This window comes from Simochromis diagramma, unplaced genomic scaffold (genome assembly GCF_900408965.1).
Source record: "Simochromis diagramma unplaced genomic scaffold, fSimDia1.1 OVJJ01000123.1, whole genome shotgun sequence".
NCBI classification, from domain to species: Eukaryota; Metazoa; Chordata; class Actinopteri; order Cichliformes; family Cichlidae; genus Simochromis; species Simochromis diagramma.
This window is the reverse complement of record NW_024386778.1, coordinates 3,633,622-3,654,566: the sequence shown is the minus strand read 5'-3', so window position 1 is coordinate 3,654,566 and position 20,945 is coordinate 3,633,622. Positions and strand designations below refer to the sequence as shown.

General features: G+C 39.3%; 1 protein-coding gene across 2 annotated transcripts; it reads right to left on the bottom strand.

Annotated features, from left to right (window-relative positions):
- Positions 1–75: 75 nt before the first annotated feature.
- Positions 76–19,397, bottom strand: cfap58 (cilia and flagella associated protein 58). Of its 2 annotated transcripts, none has more exons than XM_040012288.1 (19): positions 18,923–19,397; positions 17,048–17,317; positions 16,717–16,865; positions 16,478–16,628; positions 15,927–16,121; positions 14,226–14,363; positions 13,881–14,040; positions 13,183–13,265; positions 9,681–9,872; positions 9,432–9,593; positions 9,110–9,256; positions 7,465–7,605; positions 7,173–7,396; positions 6,716–6,824; positions 6,527–6,631; positions 6,214–6,333; positions 5,879–6,003; positions 5,682–5,781; positions 76–312 (listed from the first exon to the last, which is right to left on the bottom strand). In XM_040012288.1, the coding sequence occupies exons 2-19, from the start codon at positions 17,231–17,233 to the stop codon at positions 76–78; spliced, it is 2,724 nt and encodes a 907-aa protein (XP_039868222.1). In that variant the 5' UTR covers positions 17,234–17,317; positions 18,923–19,397. The 2 variants fall into 2 exon arrangements, with proteins under 2 accessions (XP_039868222.1, XP_039868212.1); XM_040012278.1 differs by lacking the exon at positions 18,923–19,397 and adding an exon at positions 18,709–18,891.
- Between the last annotated feature and the right edge of the window lie 1,548 nt (positions 19,398–20,945).

The window sequence follows — 20,945 nt, the reverse complement described above, 5'->3', positions numbered from 1 at the left end:
CCCGTTGTTTTCCAATCAATAGGCAGCCAACCCAGCTCATTCAGAGCCTGCGCACTGCCAGGTCCTGTGACGATATCAGCTCTCCTCACCCTCCCTCTCCCCACGCTTGCTTCCCTCACTAACCTCTCTTTGTCCCAGCCCCTTCCTGCTCTCCCTGCCTGCCAGCATTAATTCCCTAATATTCATGAAGTAGGAAGGAGGGGAGGCAAGGGGCTTTGGTAGGAGATGATGCTTGTAGCGAGGTAGCCCACTGTGTACACAGAGTGTGAGCATCTTTTCTTTTGTTGTCTGCTTTGACATTCTGCCATAGACCTGAACACACAGAGAGGAAAATATAGCTTAAAATTAATTTTTCCTACATATGTGTGTCTGTTTATAGATATATACATATATACGAAAAACATCTTAAAAACATGCTTTGTTTTTTAAATGATGATGGAAATGCAAAGGAAAATGCAGAGATAGACACAAGGTAATGATTCATATACTGGAATATAAACCAGTGGCACTCTTAGGTTTTCTCATGTTTTCTCACATATACAAGTCAGATTTATCTTCAGTCCCCTTTTGAGTTGTTCCAAAAGGAAGATTAGGGGGAAACAATCTGCCTGTTAAAATATGAATTTATCTTTGAGTAGCTCAGGGTTTCACAAGGATTTCTGCATATGTTTAAATTATGGTACACATATCTTTTTGGGTTTGTAAGTCTGCTTGAACACAAGAAGGCAGGAATACTGAGATAAACTAGGAAGCTCAAAGAAACCTGGTTCACAACTTACCTATCTCCAAAAAGTTTACATAGCATTCCAAAGAGTTGGAATACTATGTAAGACGCAAACAAAAACAAGATTTACAAATCTGTTAAACCCAAACCCATTTACTTTAGAACATAGAAAACATATGAAATGTTTGAACTGAGAGATTTTACTGTTTGTTACTGAAAAATATTAGCTCATTAGCAAGTGGTGCTAAAAAGAAACAGCTTTAATAACAGAATTAATAACATGTAACATGAGTGGGTATAATCTACAAAATGCATCTGCAAAATGTTGAAAAATTTCAGAATAAGAAGTCAAATTGAACAGGATACAGAAACCATCTTCTCCCAGCCAAAGTTTATTTAAAAAAGAAACTTAAAATGACCTCATGTTTTTCCTTAAAGGATGCATTTTCTCATATTTGGCAGCAGTAATAAACAATGTGATGCCTTTTTCATCCAAGCCTGTGATCTAAATCCAGTTAATCCCTACTTTCGACTCTGTGGTCAAGGTTTAGACCTTTCAGAAAGGTCCATCTGGGCCAGTATGAACATGTGCACTCATGTAACAGTTTGTATGTTACTGTCACACTCTGATGCTCAAGTTTCCAAATATCAAAACAAGATCTTCACTTCGGCCAGGAACATCCAGCTCTGAGCAATACATGAGAGGACTAGACTTATTAAGGGTTTCACAGTTTCACAGAAAATTAGCAACCAGAGAGAGTTCTGTGCATGCTCTGTGTGTTTTCCCACTTATTTTAAACAGTGATGCTGTGATATTATTTGGACATTTTTCCTGCAACCCAGCACTTCATGAATATTTTCATTTTGTATTTGGTGACGACCATACAAATGAAAAAATGTTAATGAATAATATCCTAGAACTGAAACTGGCAGCTTCAGCAGTCACAGGCAGAGAGGAGTGTTGCGTATGACGTCAATACATAGGAGGTGCTGCCCTGGCCTGCTCACAGGCGTGCAGTGTATAATCAGCATGCACACTGCAACAAGCCAACAAAAGCCTGCACACACCATCTTCATTAGCCTGCGTGAGCAGCTGCTTCTTCAAGCGAAAAAGAGAAAAAAAGGAAGAAAGGAGACATGTCCTGTCAGAGGCCTCGCAGTACTACAGCAACACAGCTCACACAGTCCAGACTGGTTGCCATGGTTATACTGTAACAGCACTGGAAGAGGAATAACTCCATAACAATATATATACATATATATATATATATATATATATATATATATATATATATATACTAAACAAGGGTGGAGGAATTTGTGTGCAAATAGTCATGAACTACTACACAAATAAAAGTATTTTATTTGAAAATGGGGATAATAAATGCACAACGTATAAAAGAGTGCGTGTTCCTGTGTTATTCCACGTAAACATGTTGCTATCACGCCTCAGTGATGAGCACACCTTCAACCCACGAAGAATCGTCAACAAACAGCTGTAGCTTTCACAGGACTTTCACACGAACTCAGTTAAATTATCATGACTTGCTGCACACTGTGTGCCCAAGCTGCTATAAAAATGTACTGATTGTTTATTTTAGGGCCACATGTAATAGTGTCCCACCAGAAAACGTCTGTTTCTTTAAAGGGTTGCACCTATAATTGTGCTCGCACTTATAATGATCACATGGTATCATTTGGGTTGCTGTGCTGAAAACAAATACATGTATGTTCTATTTATAATAGATTTTTTCTTCTGATAAGGCATGAGCCAATGAAGTGGTATGTTTTTTCGCTTGTTTGTTAGTAGGATTATATGTAACCACCAAGCCAAATTTTAGGAAACTTGGTGGAGAGTAGGAGCATGGGAAATGAGATCACAGTCTTTAAAATAGCTTATTCACAAACGATCCTCCTCCTGACTGTCCTTCTAGTTTAAATATATATTTTCTTTTATTCCTGGCAAAGAAAACTATAAAATCATGTCTAAGTAATTTGGTAGATGGAATGCACTGTGGTGAGTATTTTGCTGACATCTTGTGGAGATGACAGGGATCTCATATTAACTTACTGAAATGTCTCACGTTTTATAACTGAATGATCCGAGGTAAAAATAAAAAAAATAAAAAATACAGACAGAAGTACAGATACTTGTGTTAAAAAATACTCTAGTAAAAGTTGAAATACTTTTTTTACTCAAGTAAAAGTGAAAAAGTACAGACTCTGAAATGTACTCAAAGTAGAAACAGGCAACAGGTAAAGTATTTTCTGTTGCCTACATGGAAGAGGATGACTTCACACCTAAACAGAAAAATGAGTACAGTCTGGGGTTACAGTGGGATTTGGCAACACTGAGATCTGTAGCTTTTAATATCAGGTATGACAATGCGATAAAAGTCTTTTTTATTAAATCTCATGAAAATAGGCTTCCAGTACAATATTCTGAACAGATTCTGAACACTACATTTGACAAATTTTTTAATGCTTGTATTGTTAAACAGAATGTGAAGTCTTTTTAAAATGCTTTAGATGGCAATAAACTAACTAACTAGAAACAAAAACTGCTGCTGAGTGAATGTGTGAAAGACGGAGGTTTGAACGAAAGAAAGCATTTATATTAAAACATATATGTATGCAAGTTCCTTTACAGACAGAAGAGTCAACATCTGGTTAGCATAGATCTATGGCAGAGCCCAGAAAGATCAAGACTCAGAATAGCAGAACATTTAACAATCATGAACTCGATTAGATAGCACACACATCAGAACACTGCAAAACACATGAGTAATGTTCACATTATTCTCTTATTTTAAAAATGAAGAAACTGAATGTTTTACTGCCTGAACAATCTGTAGTGGTTGATGTATAGTTTAATGGTCAAATGGAGAAGCAGTGAAGCCCAGATGGAGCTGTGCTGATGCTGTGGCTGTGAAAACTGAACACACAGGATTCTTAATTCTTTTCCATTCATACAATCATGTACAAATTGTTAGATTGGATCATTATATCCATCAGATATATATTATTGGGAGGTATAGTGTGCTTCATAAATAAACCCTAAAGTTGTTTGGTGCCCATCAGCAATGTTCCCTCTAATTTTTCATGTGTCTGAGCGAACACACAAACTCCCTGAGCGGACACTTGGACCACTGTGAGCAACAGCACACGTGTGCACTGTGGTCACGCCAGCATCGAATCCATCCAAGTTACATGGTTTATTAAAATAATCAAATTACAGCATTTACATTTATGTTAGACTACTTTTAATTAACTGCTTTAGCCCACTTACAATGAAAATGTAAAAAAAAAAATCTTGTTCATGACCTGTGTAGTATGTTAGCACTATTGTAAGTAAAAATAACTTGAACTCCAATTTTGAAAACACAACTTTCTTTTTTTATTTATTGTTTTGTATAAAGCTCTGACTTGTATTATGAGTCTGTGGTCTGGAAGAGAGTCTGTAACTCTCTGTCTGCAAAATACAGTATATAATGACCAATGTTGGGCAATTAATTATATAGTTACTTCTTCAAAAAAGTAACTGAGTTTTGCAAACAACAAAGTTTTTTGCAGCTGTTTATCTAAAAATGCAGCCAAGGCATTTTTCTAAATAAACATTTCAAACTATTTACAGAACAATCAGCTGTTCTGCATCACATTTGATGCCACACAAATTATTTGTGTCACTCCAAACATAATTTCTGTCCACTATGAGATAAAGGAGAACAACAGCCTGATACCTGCAGGCTTGACAACAGGAGATGTATCACTGCTGTAACACCTGTAACATTCAGCAGTCGCCTCATTGTTCTGACACACACAACAAAACTATTGACTACACTACACACTAACTACACAAGATTTGTGCTAAACGTCGCAAATCTCTCACATCTCAAAACACCGCCGTCACTCCTAAAACTTCCCCCTTTCCTAAACAACTACATGCCATGTTGCCATATCATTCTTTGATTGGTCAACATGGTACATTTTTCGACCAATAGGAAAGGGTGGGGTTTTTTTGGTTTTGGTTTTGCTCACAGACAGAGAGCGCTTTTGAGCGTTTTCCTTATAAAACACAGTTTTTACCGTTTCTTCCTGCAGTAAATATAAACAACGATAGTATTCAGGAAGAAAACCAAACATTGCATTTCTTTTTATCATAACTCTGGTTTTCGTGGCCGATCAACACAATTTAAAAACTGGTATAAAGTCCACACTTTTTCTGTCAATTGTTCCGTCTGTCCTGCTCACATCTCCAATGGTTGTCCACGTTGTCATTAACGTGGCTTCACTCCACATCAGCCACGCCGCTTTGCTAGCTAAAACACCGGCGTTGGCACATAAGGACACTGTCATAGCCTGTCAACGATGTTGATTAGCTGCATATATACGAATGTGAATCGCATCATTGGGATAAGGTGGCATCGTTCTAATCCCACACGGGAGCAGCCAGTCACTAACTGACTAACACTGCAAAACAGAATTGTTAAAGTTTCAATTTTAATTTAAATTCAGGTTAGATTTTTTTTTTTGTGCGCTATGCAGATTTTCTGTGCGCAGAGACGGTGCCAGCAGTGCGCAATTGCACACGCGCGCAGCTTAGAGGGAACATTGCCCATCAGAACCAAACTGCTATTTCTAATCTGCGTACAAATATTCTTTCATACCTATATTGCTCTTTTAAGATTTGCATAATCACTCTTATTAAACAAAGCACAATATAAATAAATTCATGCTGGTGTACTGCAGAGCCAAGCTCTTAAAGACCTCAGTACAGGTTTTGCTGGAATTTTGCCAAAGATTTACACACATCAAAAATACTATATTAGAATATAAAACTGAAAGCAACAAATGGTCAACCTTATGCTACTGAGGTCATGGACAGGTGCGAGGTCATGTCATGATTTGTGAACTATTCATTTTGAATGTTTTAGTTTTAGTTAAATTATCTTCTTACAGGGTTATCAACTCTGAAACCTCCTCCTGTAAAATGGGGTTTGCTGCTCAGCTGAGGCAGAAGCTCCGGGTGCTCCACCTTGATCTTTGTCCTCTGCTCACTGAGGAGACACACAGTGAACGAAAAGATGAGCAGCTGAACATTTTCTCAGTGCGTTATATACTGGAGCTTTTAATTAGAACAAAGATCAGCCTTACCTTTGGAGCTTTTTCTCACTTAGGTATTTCTTCGTAACGTTTGCTAGCTCCGTGGCCAGTCTTTGGTTCTCACTTTTATACTCATTCATCTTCGAGTCAAGCATCCTCAACTCTGCTATCAGTGCCTGAAAAATTAGATGGAAAAACATCTTTTTGTCAGAGATGTGAGAAACCAGTGCCATCTGTCTAAAATAGATATTAAAAAATACTGTCTTTTATGTTGGTGCCAATTTTTTTTACTTTAAAACAATGTATATTATTTTATTGAAGTCATTATTTATATCAAAAAGTAAACGCAAAGAAATGATACAAATCGGGAATTTTCTGCACAAGACCTTGAGCTTTTTGGTTCTGTCTCGGATGGTCCACTGACACTGCTGGAGCTGCTCGGCTGCCTCAGGACCTGGCTGCCGGGCCAGAATGTGCTTTAGCTCCACATACAGCTTCTCCTTTTCCTTCATGGTAAAATTAAAAGAAAGGAAGTTATGGGTAAAGTACATGGCTTAAAAGAAGACCATGCATCTGTGAGTCACACTTATTTTTATGCGTAAACTTGAAAAGACTAATGATCCAAAGAGGCTTGTGCAGGTACAAAGCAAAGATCATTAGTTAGATCAGTTAGTTTAAAACAAGTGTTCAGGTGTTCACCTGCAACAAGAGCTCACGTTCCTCAAGGTCTTGGGTTTTGGCGATCAGGCGCTTTTGTAAGGACTGAATCTTACGGATGAGCTCGTATTTACCAGGGTCACTCCCCTGCAAGTCAGTCATTTAGAACATGTGAAAAAGAAAAGCTAGTGCTATGAAAGTTACGAGCTAACACAAGGATAAATCATTCACCTCTAGTCGCCTCCATCTGTGAATATTTATCGGCTTCAGTTGCTCCTCAAGTACGCTGTTCCTTGCTCTCTCTCTGAGCAGCTGCCTCTGCAGATGAAACAGCTCTTGCCTAAAATACAGGATTACATATTAACATAATTTCCATTTAAATTCCGTCAAACTGGAGGCAAAAACAACATTCTACTGCTTCACTCTATTAATTAAGAGTTTAAAAATGAATCCATTGTGAAAATATCACAAGAAATACTGGAATTTTTTAAAGGATCTATGTGAAACAATTTACTGTTTGACAGCAGCGATTCCTACCTAACAATCTTTCCATCTCACTCCTTTTGGCTCTTTTACTCTAAATACTGCTCTCTGCGGGTCCCCTCATTCCTTTTCCTTTTTGTGCTCAATGCTTGTATCTTGCCTTCCTTCTCCTTCTTCACTATTGGCCACAAATGCCTCCCTTTACCTCAGCTCCTCTGTGTCGGGCAAAGTCTTGTCAAGGATGCTTTTCTTGCGTCTGAGCCTCTTGATCTCCAGCTTGAGCAGGCGGATGTCTTCGATCCTCTGCTTGTAGTGAAAGTCCCCCTTGCTTAGGATTGACTGCTGGATTCTGATCTTCTCATACAACAGTGTACGCTCGTCATTGCTATGCAGCAGCTGCTTGCCCAGGCTGTCCCGCTCTCTGATCACCTTGAGAGAACACATAATCAGAATCTTTTTCTATCTCTCTCTACCCGTCTATGTTTCTCCTTCTTTACCTGTTCCAGTTGTTTCTTCTGTTGGGTCTGCTCAGCATCAGCATCTGATATTATCTTCTGCAGTTTTTGCTGCTCTGTTTTCTGGCTGTCTACACACTGCTTTGTTTCTTCCAGCTGGAGCTTGATCAGCTGCAATTCTGCCTGTAGGAAATGCAGGAAATTTAGATAGGAGCAAACATGGATTTAATTCAGTTCAAGACAATTTTATCTATATACCACCAATTCATAATTGCGATCCCCCCATTTACATGTATATATTGAAATCTGTCAGTTACTCACTGGAGTAATTCAAATCACTCCAGTGGTTTAATACCTGTGGGTGAAAGCCATCTCCTGTAATGAAATGTATTCTCTAGTGCTGTGTAGTGGATCATTATAAAATTAAAGGCAATCAAAAAAATAGGTGAACAAGACAGGATTTTCAGGAAATACTGCTCAGCCTGAAATGTCAACACAAGTGTATCTATGAAGCGCCTTGAGGCGACTTATGTTGTGATTTGGCGCTATATAAATAAAATTGAATTGAATTGAATTGAATTGAAGTGATTAGAAGTGATGCCAACTGAGTCTAATAAAAAGGCTAGATCACTATATCAGATATAAAACCTCTCAATTTAGCAATATGTGTTTTTATATTACCAATGTTTAGGATTATGATTTATTAAATGAACTTCAGAGATGCTGTGATCCCGAACATTGCAAGAGTTAAAGTAGAAACTGTTTGGTGAGAAGGCAAAAAAGTGGACAGAGGAGTGGGGACCATTTCTTAGTAAACTTTCCCCACTGTGATTGGTTGGCTACATTCTTTTTAAAATGCCAATCCCAGTGTTGAAGTGGTATTTTTCACAGGGTATTTAAGGTACTCTCTGTTGTCACTCTGCTCTACTCTGCACTGTCTCACAGCAAACATCATTATTTACATTAGCGGTCTAGTATAAGTGCAGACAGATTCATGGCTTCTTATGAACTCTCCCTCACATCTTTTATTCACCCAGTTACGATTTCCACTGATGTCATGGATGATAAACAAAAGACACAGAGGGAATTATTCCACTGCAACGCCACTGTACCCTAAATGCAACATGAGAGGAAGCTCAAAATGTTAAGAGTAGTGCAACAAACAGCAGCTGAAGCACGTGGAAAACAACCGTTTTCAAACCTCCCCCCCCCAAAAAAGAAACAGTAAAAACAACAGGCAAACAACAGAGAGAAAATCAACCATTCACGCTCCCATCCACATGTATGGTAAACATGGAAGCACCACCCAAACAGTCACAGGGAGAAACTCCACACAGTTGGTGTAAACCCAGGATCATCTAGCTTGGAAGTGACTGTGTTAACCAACTGAAGTAATAAGCATTTTCTAGTGAAACACTGCCCTCTACTGGTGAAAGTTTTAGTTACATTTTGCAGAAGGCATTTTGTACTATTTTATAAAAGCATTTATAAAGAAGAATTTAAATCAATTAAATCAATTTTAGAAAACGGTGCAATACAGGCAAAACCATCCAGAATGGCAATGGTGGGATTCAAATGAATATATATTTTCACAAGAGTTAAGTTACTAAAAAGACAAATCAGCAGATACATAAGGACGAGGTCAGACCCACACTCCATCACGAACCGCTGTGGAACCTTTCTGTACCTTGAGAGTCTCGTTTTCTTTCTCTAAGCGTTTGTGCTCCTGTTGATCCTTGGCAAGGGCCAGCTCTTTCACACTGATCTCATCTCTGAGTCGGGTGACCTGGTTGTTCATGGTCTTCATCTTCCTCTTCATCTCTGCAATCTCTTCCTAAGGGAGAAAGACAGAACACAATGACCACACAGAAAAGGGAAGAAGAGAAAAGATGAAGAGGAATTACAATATAAACATCTGTAAATATGGTGTGTTCAACCTTTTCCTGGTGTAATTAAGCTCTGCTGAGTGATGACACCAGCAGTGATTCACATCATCACTTTGCTATTACCTGAGTTTCAATGAGGTTTTTGCTGTAGAGGTTCCTTTCAGACACGACAGTCTCCAGCAAGTTCTCGTGCTGTTTGAGCTTGCACGCAGCCTCAGTGACCTTCTTCTTCCAGTCAAATATCTCTGTCTCTCTAACTTCTACATCATTCATTTTTTGTTGTACCTGTGGAAAGAGGAAAAGTCCCATTTGTAAAAAAAAACAAAAACGAACAAGCTAATCCAGGAGACTAGCTCCTCCTGCAAGACCTGCCTTCTGTATGAGGTTGCTGGTCTCGTTGATGTAGCGGTCACGCTCTTTCTCCAGCTGCTGGATGATTTTGCGCTGCTTCTGGGCCTCCAGGCGGTAGCCGCTGATCTCGTGCTCCAACGTTTTCTTGTCCTGCTCAAGGAGCTTGACAAGGTTTTGCTGCTTCTCAGTTGACTGCACAGCTTTGATTAAGTTCTGCTCATGGGAATACAAGCATAAAAACAGTAAGCATTAACATAGGCTCCAGCTGCTGAGGACCAAAAAGAAGACACACTCATTTAGTACTGTTATACAGAAACAACTGGTTACTGAATATGAAGAGTGATTGAGGCAAGTACCCTGTAGACCTCTTCTATATCAGTTAATCATAATCACACATTTATCACAACAAAAAATAAATAACAAAAATTCTGAATTAAAAACTGAGAAGTTTAACTATTTTTTTAAACATATGTTCTTGAGTTTGATGTCAGCCTGTGTGTACACAGTCAACAATGTGGAAACCAGTACTGAATCTCTTCTGGTATTACAAACAAAATGATTTTGTGTATTAATGTCTGCATGAAAAATAATATCAATATCGAGTATGTTTTGTCACCAGATTAAAAAACACAAGGTAAAACTCCTCCATCCATAGAAAAGAGAGATATAAACAACATCCAGAACCACTGCTAAGCTCCCAGAGCACAAAATCTTTTAAAACTGGCCTGTGATCTGAATACTCAGATGCCACATCCTCAACAGCAATCATCCAGCTTAAAGCTTTCTTCTTGGTAGAGAAAAAAATACATCCATGAAAACCCTTCATGATTCTGATCCAGCCACAGGAGCACCACAATTCAGGGTACTGTTAGTGCTGGTTCTTAGCCTGGATTAATGGGGAGGGTTGTGTCAGAAAGGGCATCTGGTGTAAAACTTTCTCAAATATATATGTGTGTCATCAGGAATGAGATTTCCACACTGGATCACTCAGGGCCCAGGTTAACAACAAATCGCCCCGGGTGCTGTTGGGCAGTGCCGATGGAAACTGTGCTACTCTTGGCTGAAGACAAAGCGGGAGGAGGGGGACAAGGTGTGTTAGGGGGCAACGAGAGAGAAGGGAAGTCAGGAGTGTTGAGGTGAGAGTGGGATTTTAAATATAAAGATTATGACTGATAAAGGGAGAGAGAACAAAGGCTGATTTAAGGCAGGGATCTCCAACTTCAGTCTTCGAGAGCTACTATCCTGCAGCTTTTAGATGCATTCTTATTCCAACATACCTGAATCAAATTAATGGCTTGTTTCCAGACCTTTGCCAAACTGGAAGACATGCTGAAGAGTTCATTCAACCATTTGATTCAGCTGTGTTGGAATAGGGATGCTAGGGATCAAAAAGCTGCAGGGCAGTAGCTCTCGAGGACTAGAGTTGCATCCTCACACAATAACCTGATATAGGGTATTGTGTGAGGATGCAACTGTCCCACCATGATGTAGATGGGAAACAAAATGGAGTAGGGGTGATCTTGAAGGGTGAGCATGGTGGAGGTAAAGAGAGTGTCAGAGAGGGCTATGAAATCCTATGCGAACTGGCAAGCATTTCAATATTGGCCTCATCAGTTCCCAAACACTTACAGAGCCTACCTACCTACATAACAAAATTAGATTTGTTAAAAGGGTACTGGCAGGTTCCTTTAACTAGTAGAGCCTCTAATATTTCAGCTTTTGTTACTCCAGACCATTTCCTGCAGTACACAGTAATGGCATTTGGTATGCGAAATGCACCAGGCACTTTCAAACGGCTTATAAACTCTGTGTTAGCAGGCATTAAAAACTGTAACGTGTATTTGGATGATATCGTGATATATTCGTTGTGCTGGACTGAGCACATTAGCACACTGAGGAATGTTTTTGGTCATTTAGCCCAGGCTTCCCTAACCTTCAACCTGGCAAAGTGTGAATTTGCCAAAGCAGTAGTGACATACCTCGGCAAGCAACTGGGACACTGCCAGGAGTGCCCCGTAAATGCAAAGGTGGAAGCTGTCCCGAGCTACCCTGTGTCCACCACAAGACGGGAGCTCAGGCGCTTCTTGGGTCTAGTGGGCTACTACAGATGTTTCTGCTGGAATTTGTCGACAGTAGTGGCTCCTTTGACTCGTTTGTGCAGTCCAAAGGAACCCTTCAATCACAACCAGAGATTGATGAGGTGGGCATTGCTTGCTCAAGAGTACAACATAGACATCAGACATAAGAGAGGTATGGACAATGTGGTAGCTGGTGCACTGTCCAGGACGCAGTGTTAAACTCCCTAACGAACTCAGTGGTATGTGTTAAAAGTATGTCTGTTTTATTTTATGTAATATTTTATGTGGGGGGGGTGTTACGGTCGCTGACCTCTAGTGGCTCTCCCTATGTGAGAGAGAGCCTTTTCTCCCTCTCCTGTGTTCCAGGTCTGCCTCATGAGCTGCAGCTGAGGTGTGTTACAGCTAGTCAGCCAGGGCATACAGACTGCCATCTCAAACCACCACACCTTGTCTTCTTCCCCCTTTTTGCTCAAGCTGTGAGCTGCAGTGGTTTGGGCAGCAATCTGCAGCTGCGTGTGTCTGAATTTACAACTTTGGTGTAACCTTGGTGTGTTTTGTTTTTTGTTGTTTGTTTGTTTTTTAAATCTTGTGAGTAAGGGTGTGCCTTTACTAAGATAACTGTGAACCACAGTGGAAGCAGGTAGGGGTTCTCTGCCATTTTTGTTTCAATCATTTTCTCCTGTTTTGTGGCCAGTCAGGGAGCTCAGCTAATGTACTTTTGTTTTTCGATAGAGAAAACTCAGTTTGTTTTTAGTTAGAAAGGGGGTGTTTTGTTTGTTGTTTTGGCCTTGGAGACCCTGACGAACAGAGCTTCCCTGTGTTCATACTTGCTTAAGTAGTGTTGTGTAATGAATTGTGTTTTACTGACATCTACCTTGCGGAAGTTTATCATTTCTTTTTCACTTTGTTACCCCCCAACACTTTGCTTTTAAGTGGGGTGTAACATGCTCATAAAAGAACGGGTGAGATGACCCAGCAGCTTTCAATTTGTGTCAAAAGTGCAGAACTCAAACTATATCATCATAGTTTTAATCCTAACAGTGCAGTTAAGTGGACTTGAAGTTTTCATACATATTAGCCTTAGAACACAAAAATAGATTAAAGCCAACAAAATACCCATGCTTATGTACTGGACACATCTCACTGTAAATGAACATGAACCATAGCAAAAAGCACAAAAGCAAACATGTTCTGTTATATAGTAAATCATCTCAATACATATTTGGGGTTCAGGTATTTGTTTTTGTCTGATATTGCAAAGGAGCATTTGCTATCAATGGTTTATGCTGCTCTCCCGAAGTGCAGGGATGATTATACAGTATTATAATTATGACCTCAGAGGCTTAAAAAGGTTACGTTGTAATCAGATTCAAAATGAGCACATCCTATAAAATGTCCCAGCTTGGTTGATAGTGTGTCACAGAACTATAAGCTATAACGGACACCTTATTTAAGATGTCTCTCTCTCGGATCAGCTCCTCTATGGCTTTCTTGTCAGCTTCTACTTGCTTCTGAGAAGATTCAAGATCTGTAGAGGAAGAAGGGTGGTGATTACTAAATGATGTCTGCTCACGGTCAGTTGTGTTGAACATTTCAAAATTGACCATTTTTCTTCCATGAGTGTGGCGCTGTGTCATCTGAAGTCATTTCTCAGGCCTAGAAATTGCACTGAAAAATTACACTGCAATTTAGAAGGCTTTGTGGTGTCTCACTCATTAATGAAAATGACGGTAGCACACAAAAGTAGATCAAACTAACACTTAGTGCTGCATCCCTCTACTCTGTTCTGATCAGGTGTTTGTGTGCATTTGTGCATTTCTAACAATCTTAACACTTTCTTACTTTTTGGCCTCATTAAGTCAGCCACCAATACAATATGTATCCATGGCCACAAAAGAAACACGTTCTCCAAACTCCTTCAAAGGATTTTTCATTGCAGGATTTTGTTCGTAATACCAAAAAGCCACTTACATTCTGGCTTACAGTTTTTGTTTTTGTTTTTGTTTTTTATCATAGTGATTACTGTCACTGCCTCAAAATTATATATTATTCAGTATACGCCTGTAAAATTTCTACTTCAAAGTTGCAGATGTCAGACGGTCATGTGCTTGTGTTTCATGAGTCATAAGGTAAGCTCCTTTACCTTTCTCCAGACCAGCGATCTGTGCTTTCAGGGTCTCCCGTTGCACATCCACATCAGCTTTCTGATCCTCTATCTGGTGGAACTTCTTCTGGATGGCTTCTCTCATCTTTGTTTGTTTGGCAACTTCCTGACGCAACTGACTCACCTCCTCCTCTCTCATCTGACCAGTGGGGGCAGCAGGGTGTTTGAAACATTACACACAGTGATGAAAGAGGGATATGGACAGCATATGTCATTGTACATGCAGGACACTGACGCTGACTACATTCTGATATGTCTTAATGAACTCTCTGAACAGTACCATGTTGTGACTGTTTAAGTGTACATTAGTGGACAACAGTGTACCTTAAGCTCATTTATATTCTGTTGATTTTGCAGGGAGAGGTGCTCTTTGGTTGATGACAGCTGCTCACACTCGTGCTGCAGCTTGGTGTTCTTCGTCTGCATCTGCTCCAACTCCTTGGTTGACTTTTCATTCAAAATCTGTTGCAGTTAGAGAACAAATATGTATTCTTTCTTTCAAATAAATTCAATTTTATTCACATATTGCCAAGTCACAAAACCCTGACCTTTAGGTAAGGACCCTAAAATACTAGAAAGAGGCCCTGAGTAAATGTGGTTATCCCAGCTGGGCATTTGTCAAATCTAGGAAGGCAGCTAAAGAAAGCTCCAGCTGATCCAGGAGGGAAGGACAACTGCTGCCTAAGAGAAAACCTGTAGTGATCCTGTATGTGTCAGGAGTATCGGAACAGTTGAGACACATTTTTTCTAAAGATTTTTCTCTGTAGTTTTTAAATCCCAAAACAAGGTGTGCCGAAAATTAGTCCACCCCAGGGATCGGGTCCCCTGACACAAACATAGTAACATAGTGCACGCTGTTAAGTACCAGGAGGATTCCCAGGATTTATACATCGGGGAAACCAAACAATCTCTGGTGAAGCGGATGGCACAACACAGAAGAGCAACCTCGTCAGGCCAGGACTCCGCAGTTTATGTACACCTACAGGCCAGTGGACACTCTTTCACTGATGAGGATGTACACATCCTGGACAGGGAGGAACGCTGGTTTGAGCACAGAGTCAAGGAGGCCATTTACGTGAAAAGGGAAAGACCATCTCTGAATCGAGGAGGGGGCCTAAGGATACATCTTTCACCATCTGACAATGCTGTGATTGCAGCCATTCCCCACCTGTGTGAATGGGACTCATGGCCATTGATCAATGATCAGTTTACCTTGATCAGTGTTTGTTGATCAATGGTCATGACAATTTGCATATTAATGATCAAGGAACTGACCCCCAGCTCATTGTTCATTCTGTGGGTTAGCTTCAGTCATTATGCAAATGTCCTGTTTATAAGATTGGGGAAACCTGCAGTCAGCTGAGACTGAAGAAGTCACTTGGATGAGTGACCAAACGTTTCTCCCACTGAAAACGCTGCGTCCAGATGAACACAATCAACCTTTTGGGATTTACTTACTTGGATGATTGAGCACGTATCAAGACAATACTAGAAAGAAGCTGTGTCACTGCAACTCTGCTCTGCCACCTCCAGCTCAGTTTCCTGTCTTTTTCTTTAGTGGCAGCATCAAAACCACACAAAACCTCACTAAAAACCTGTGAAAATTCCCTTTCACTCGTGCTGCTGTCTTTCTATCCCAAATCACCCCTTGCACTTGTTTCCACCCACTCTGCCCTGACTGCACACTCTTCCTCACTTCTTTTTTGGACTGTCTGTTACTTTGTATGGAAGTAACAAGTATGGAAGTTTGAAATTGAAATAGGAGCTAATTCGCTGTACTTATTTGTAAAGGTAATTATTACAAATTCTTGTAAAGTAAGAAAAAGTAAGTTTTTGCAAGAATTTGAGGCATATTTTTTTTTCTTTTAAGCACAACATCTAAATATGTAAAATACACAACATACAACTAACAAAAAAGATTCATGCAATAATAACCTATGGTTTTAGCTGAGACAATAACTACAATAGCAGTTATTTTTGAACATGTCACACCAGAAAGATAATCCATCCCACTTCCTTGCTTACTTTTAGCTCTTTTAGCTGCTGCTCCAGTTTCTGCTGCTCCTCTTTAGCCTTTTGGCCTTGCAGATTCAGAACTTTGATTTCACCCATCCTGGCCTCCATATCGACATGCATCTGCTTTACCTCCTTATCCAGCTTTTCCTTCAGCCTCATCTCGCGGGAAATCTCATTCTGTTGCACCTGAAGCTCCTGTTGGAGCTGGGTTTAGACAGGAGACAAGCAGCAGTCTGGAGTTAGAGTGGAATTTTATTGTGTTTGTCAGAGTCAATGGTCATGCAATCCTACCTCGAGACCAAAACATGCTAATAGAAACTGCATGAAGTCATCTATAGAACCAGAAAATACTACATTAGTGCATGTTTATGTGTATTGGGGTTTGTTGAGACAGGGGTAATACACTCAGGGGTAATACTGTGTCATATTTGAAAATTATTACAATTCATTTAAATATGTAATTACAGACACCCATTATTAACAGAGTTTCTGTTTTGCAGGCAAAGTTTAAATCACTGATCCTTGCTGTGTGTTGCATTATTAGATACAAATGCTTTTACCTGTGAAATACTCTCCATGGCACGCTCTCGTTTGGCCTCTATCTCTTGCTGGATTGCAATGGCTTTGTTTAGTTTTTCTCTCAGACCCTCTGCTGTAGTCAGCAGCTTATCCCTCTCTTTGGTCAGCTCATCAATCATGTTAAATAGATCACTAAAAACCAAAAGAAAAAACACACAGACATGTTAAAAATGGTTTAATCCGACATCTGTACAGTCAAAAAAATGGGCCACAGACACACTTCTGTTCTTGGTCCCTGGAAAACCCAGTCTGAATTTCAGCCATTTTTGTTAGGTTGGAAACATCTTCTTGTAGTTTCCTGATTGTCTCTTTGTCCTTCTTCTCTTTATCATGAGCAGCATCAACCATTTTCCAGGCTTTATCCAGCTCCTACAATGTAAGCAAATTATTTTCTTTAGCAGAAGCTACATAATAAAGAAAACGTAAAAAAACAAAAACAAAACATTTCTATACCCGTTACCTCATGATCAGAAAATGATTGCTATGGTCAAGCACCTAAATGAATAAGCTATTCTGCACCATGCTGTAGTTCTTGTGTTCGGGGCACATACCCTTTTTAGTGATGTTATTGTTGTTGCATCTTCCTGGGATAATTTCAGGGCTGCAGCCACCTTAGTTGAGGTGGACACAATCTCTGCATTCAGCTCCCTGCATTTAGACATTAGCCTTTTTTCGTTCTCTCTTGACTTCTTCAGCGCATGGATGAGCTTCTCATACTCCACCCGGATTTTGTCCATGCTCGCATCGCCAACCAGCTCACTGAGGACCAACTGAAACTCTGCCAAGGACTCAAAAGAGTCTTCTCCTGTTGATCCCGTCTCCTGGAAACACAGCAGGTAAACTGTAAGTCTATCAGTCAAATCAACTGTATTTAAAGCACATTTAAAGCAATGTCATTTTATCAGACCAAATACAAATCATAAACCCTTTAACAAAAATCAAAGTAAACATCTATTTTAAAGCACATTTAAATAAAAAGACAAGCAAATTTTATTAAAAATTAAATTAACTATCTCGGTTAAGATTTGGACGGAATGCGTGAGCACCAATAAGAAAATCTGACTCGATAGAAACAAAAAACAAACAAACAAACAAGAGACTCCCTGACTAAAAGCAAGTGGAAATAATATTTCAGCTGTTGGAGGGCACTTTTTGTGGAAGGTCAGACTATTTCAGGGTCTGGGGGCAACAGCTGTGTCTTAAACCAATTCAGGACTTCTACAAAGCCACGCTGTTGTAATATATACAGCATTTTCTCATTGAAATATACAAGGCTTTCCCAGAAAAGACATTATCTGGATGACAGCATATGTTGCTCTCAAACGTGCATATACCTCTCAGCATTGATAATGCCTGTCCAGATGTGCAAGCTGCCAGTTCCACTATCACTAATGCATCTCCATAGTATCAGATATGCAGGTCTTTGAAGTGATAGCAAGAGGCCAGATGGTCCCTCTCTTCTTTATTCAAGACGAGGCAGTGTCCATGCACTTCCAACACTAGTTTCAAACTTTGATTCATCTGGCCACAGAACAGTTCAAATAAATTGCAATTTATGCAAACTATGTTCTCACACAGAGAAATGCTGCTGAGCCCATGCAATGATTTCCATGACAGAGTCCTGCTGTTTTTTAATGAAACACTGCTTGAATGACCAAAAACTGTCGGACTCCAATACTGGTTTTCAGTCTTGCACAGATATTTATCTTTACTTCTGAGAACTTCTGCTTCTCTAAGCTGCTCTTTTTATAGTCAGTCATATTACTGAACTGTTGCCAGTTCACTTAATTGCTTACAAAAAATGTTCCCCATGCTGTTTCTTTTTAGTACCACTTACTTTTCCAGCCTTTTTTGCCCTGTTCCAGATTTTTTACGACTTGTTACTGTTATCAAATTCAAAATGATCTAATATTTTTAATGAAATAGTAAAATGTCTTGCGCTAAAAAAAAAGATATATTTTCTCTGTTCTGTTATAAATAAAATGTGAGTGTATGAGATTTTTTACACAGACTCATGAGTACATTGAGACAATCCTTTCTACAACAGATGAGCCCACTACTTGCTTTATGCTATTATGCGCTAAGTCTAAAATGTCTCTCCTTAGCTTTAATGAAAAGTCAAACAATGACATTTTTCACACCTTAGTTAGCCGTTTAATAGCCAGTGTTCGTCTGTGGTACTCTGACTAAACCATTTTCAAGACAAACTTACCTCCATGCTACCAAGTCAAAGTCACTTTATATTTTCTGGGTAAAATTCCTTAGCATAGCACTGGGGTTTCTATCAACAGAGCTGTGTCATTGGTTGCTAAGCAACCGTGATCTCGCGAGAGGCATGGATCTCGAGGATTTACGAGGGAACGGAGCTTCCCTTAGTTTGTACACGCATTTCTTTTTTGTCTTTATTAATCAGTTTTGATACATACCGTTTTTATGTCTCAGTGACCACAGATGTAGTGACCAGTGGGGTCACGTGAGTTGTCATTCTTTTCTAAGTTTGCACCATGGAGGAAAGTGAGCAAATGTTAGAGAGAATTTAAGAAGATGAAGTCTGACCGCATTCAGCACTTTTACATGCTGATTACAGTGCTCTCCTACGGAACAGGATTAGGGCCAGTGGGGACGTTCTTTATTTGTCCCCCCAGAATTCTGAGCACACGTTGCTCAGCAGGACCGGTTTGCAGTCGAGGCTGATAACTCAGTCCCCAACCGATCCAGAAATTTACAACCCTCCCTATTTATCACGGCTTGGGACCAGCATTAGAATACACTGGTTTGTGGTGCCCCTACGGCTGGGCTTTCTAGATGCACAGTTAAAATGCTTACCTGTTATAATAATAATAATGGATTGGATTTATATAGCGCTTTTCAAGGCACCCAAAGCGCTTTACAGTGCCACTACTACTTGAGCTGTATTTGTTTGTTAATGGGTTTTTCTATGCTGGAAAAATTAAAATAAAATATTGAAAAAAAATGCTTACCTGTGCTGCTGTTTTTTTTTGTTGGTATTGTTGTTGTTTGTTTGTTTGTTTGTTTGTTTGTTTGTTTTTACAAAGAAGAGAATATCAAGCTGTAGGGTTGCTAATTTTCAATAATAGCAAAAACACTCTTATCAGCTAAGAACAGAAAACTGAGTACAGTATAAGTTGTCTGCATCCTCACCAACAATTTAGTTGGGAACAAGAAGATGGGAAAATGCTGACTGATGAGTCTGGATTTCTGCTGTGACATTCAAAGTCAGAATTTGATGTAGACAACATGAAATTATGAATCTATCCAGACTGTAGCTCAAACTGTTGCTGGTTGTGTAATTAAATAACACATCCTACCAACCATGTCCATCCTTTTAGGACCACTGCACACCACTGTTTTACTGGCTGCTTGCAGCAGGATGACGCACCATGGCACAAAGCTCAAATCAAATTGCTTTCTTGACTATGACAATGAGTTCACTGCACTCAGATGGCCTCCACAGTCACAAATCTGCAGAAACTGTGTAATGTCAGCTGTAATGCTGTCATGTCAAAGGCAGTTCTGAAGGCAATGGGCTATAGTAGCACGTATAAGTGTAGTTACTCTAATGTTCCCTTTCAACTGTAATTGCTTTCCATTAATGTCACTGAAAACTGCCATGTTGCATGATCATCAGCGTAAAAGTAATGTATGCATTTTTAAGTAGTGTTTTACAAAGAAATCTGCAATTTATAGCCAAAATGTCAAAAATATTAACCTCCTAGGACCTGGAGTCCACATATGTGGACATCACATTTTGGGTTGTCTAGACCAAAATACTAAATTTTGCTCTATAAGGGCCTGATATCCACTTACGAGGACATCATACTGCCACTGTTCCATCAAAATTTAAAACGAATATCCTCATACGTGGCTCTCATTTTTTTTAGGAACAAAAATCAGGTTAAAAAAAAAAATCTGGTGATTCATTGTTTTTACATTCATCAGGTCCCAATATGCCCAAATATCAAAGAGAAATTAAAAATGCATGCCATGGAAGAGTTCGGGTCTTAGGAGTTTAAAGCAGTATTTTCTCAAACTATGTCTGTTTATTTACAGAAATCTCAGCAGTTTCTGGAATCCTTTCCTTTAATCATCACTCTAAGAATGAAGTTTACATTTATTTGGTTTGTAGTTTCATTTTCTTTTACATCAAATGCTGAGTACCATTTTACAAAAACGGGGAAAAAAACAGCAACACAAAAGTCATGTTAGAAAATTTAAACATTTTAATAAATAAAAACTGATGTAATATACACCATTATGAATATACAACTACAACAAGCATACCAAGACATTTGAGATACAAAAAATTGACAGTTCAATTTAGATGCTTTAAAAGCTTCAATTTTTAGGAAGAGTGGGGAGGTGAGCAGTGATTACAATAGTCATACATTCCTGTTAGTGTTTGTGCCAACAAATATCAAAAAGCATCAC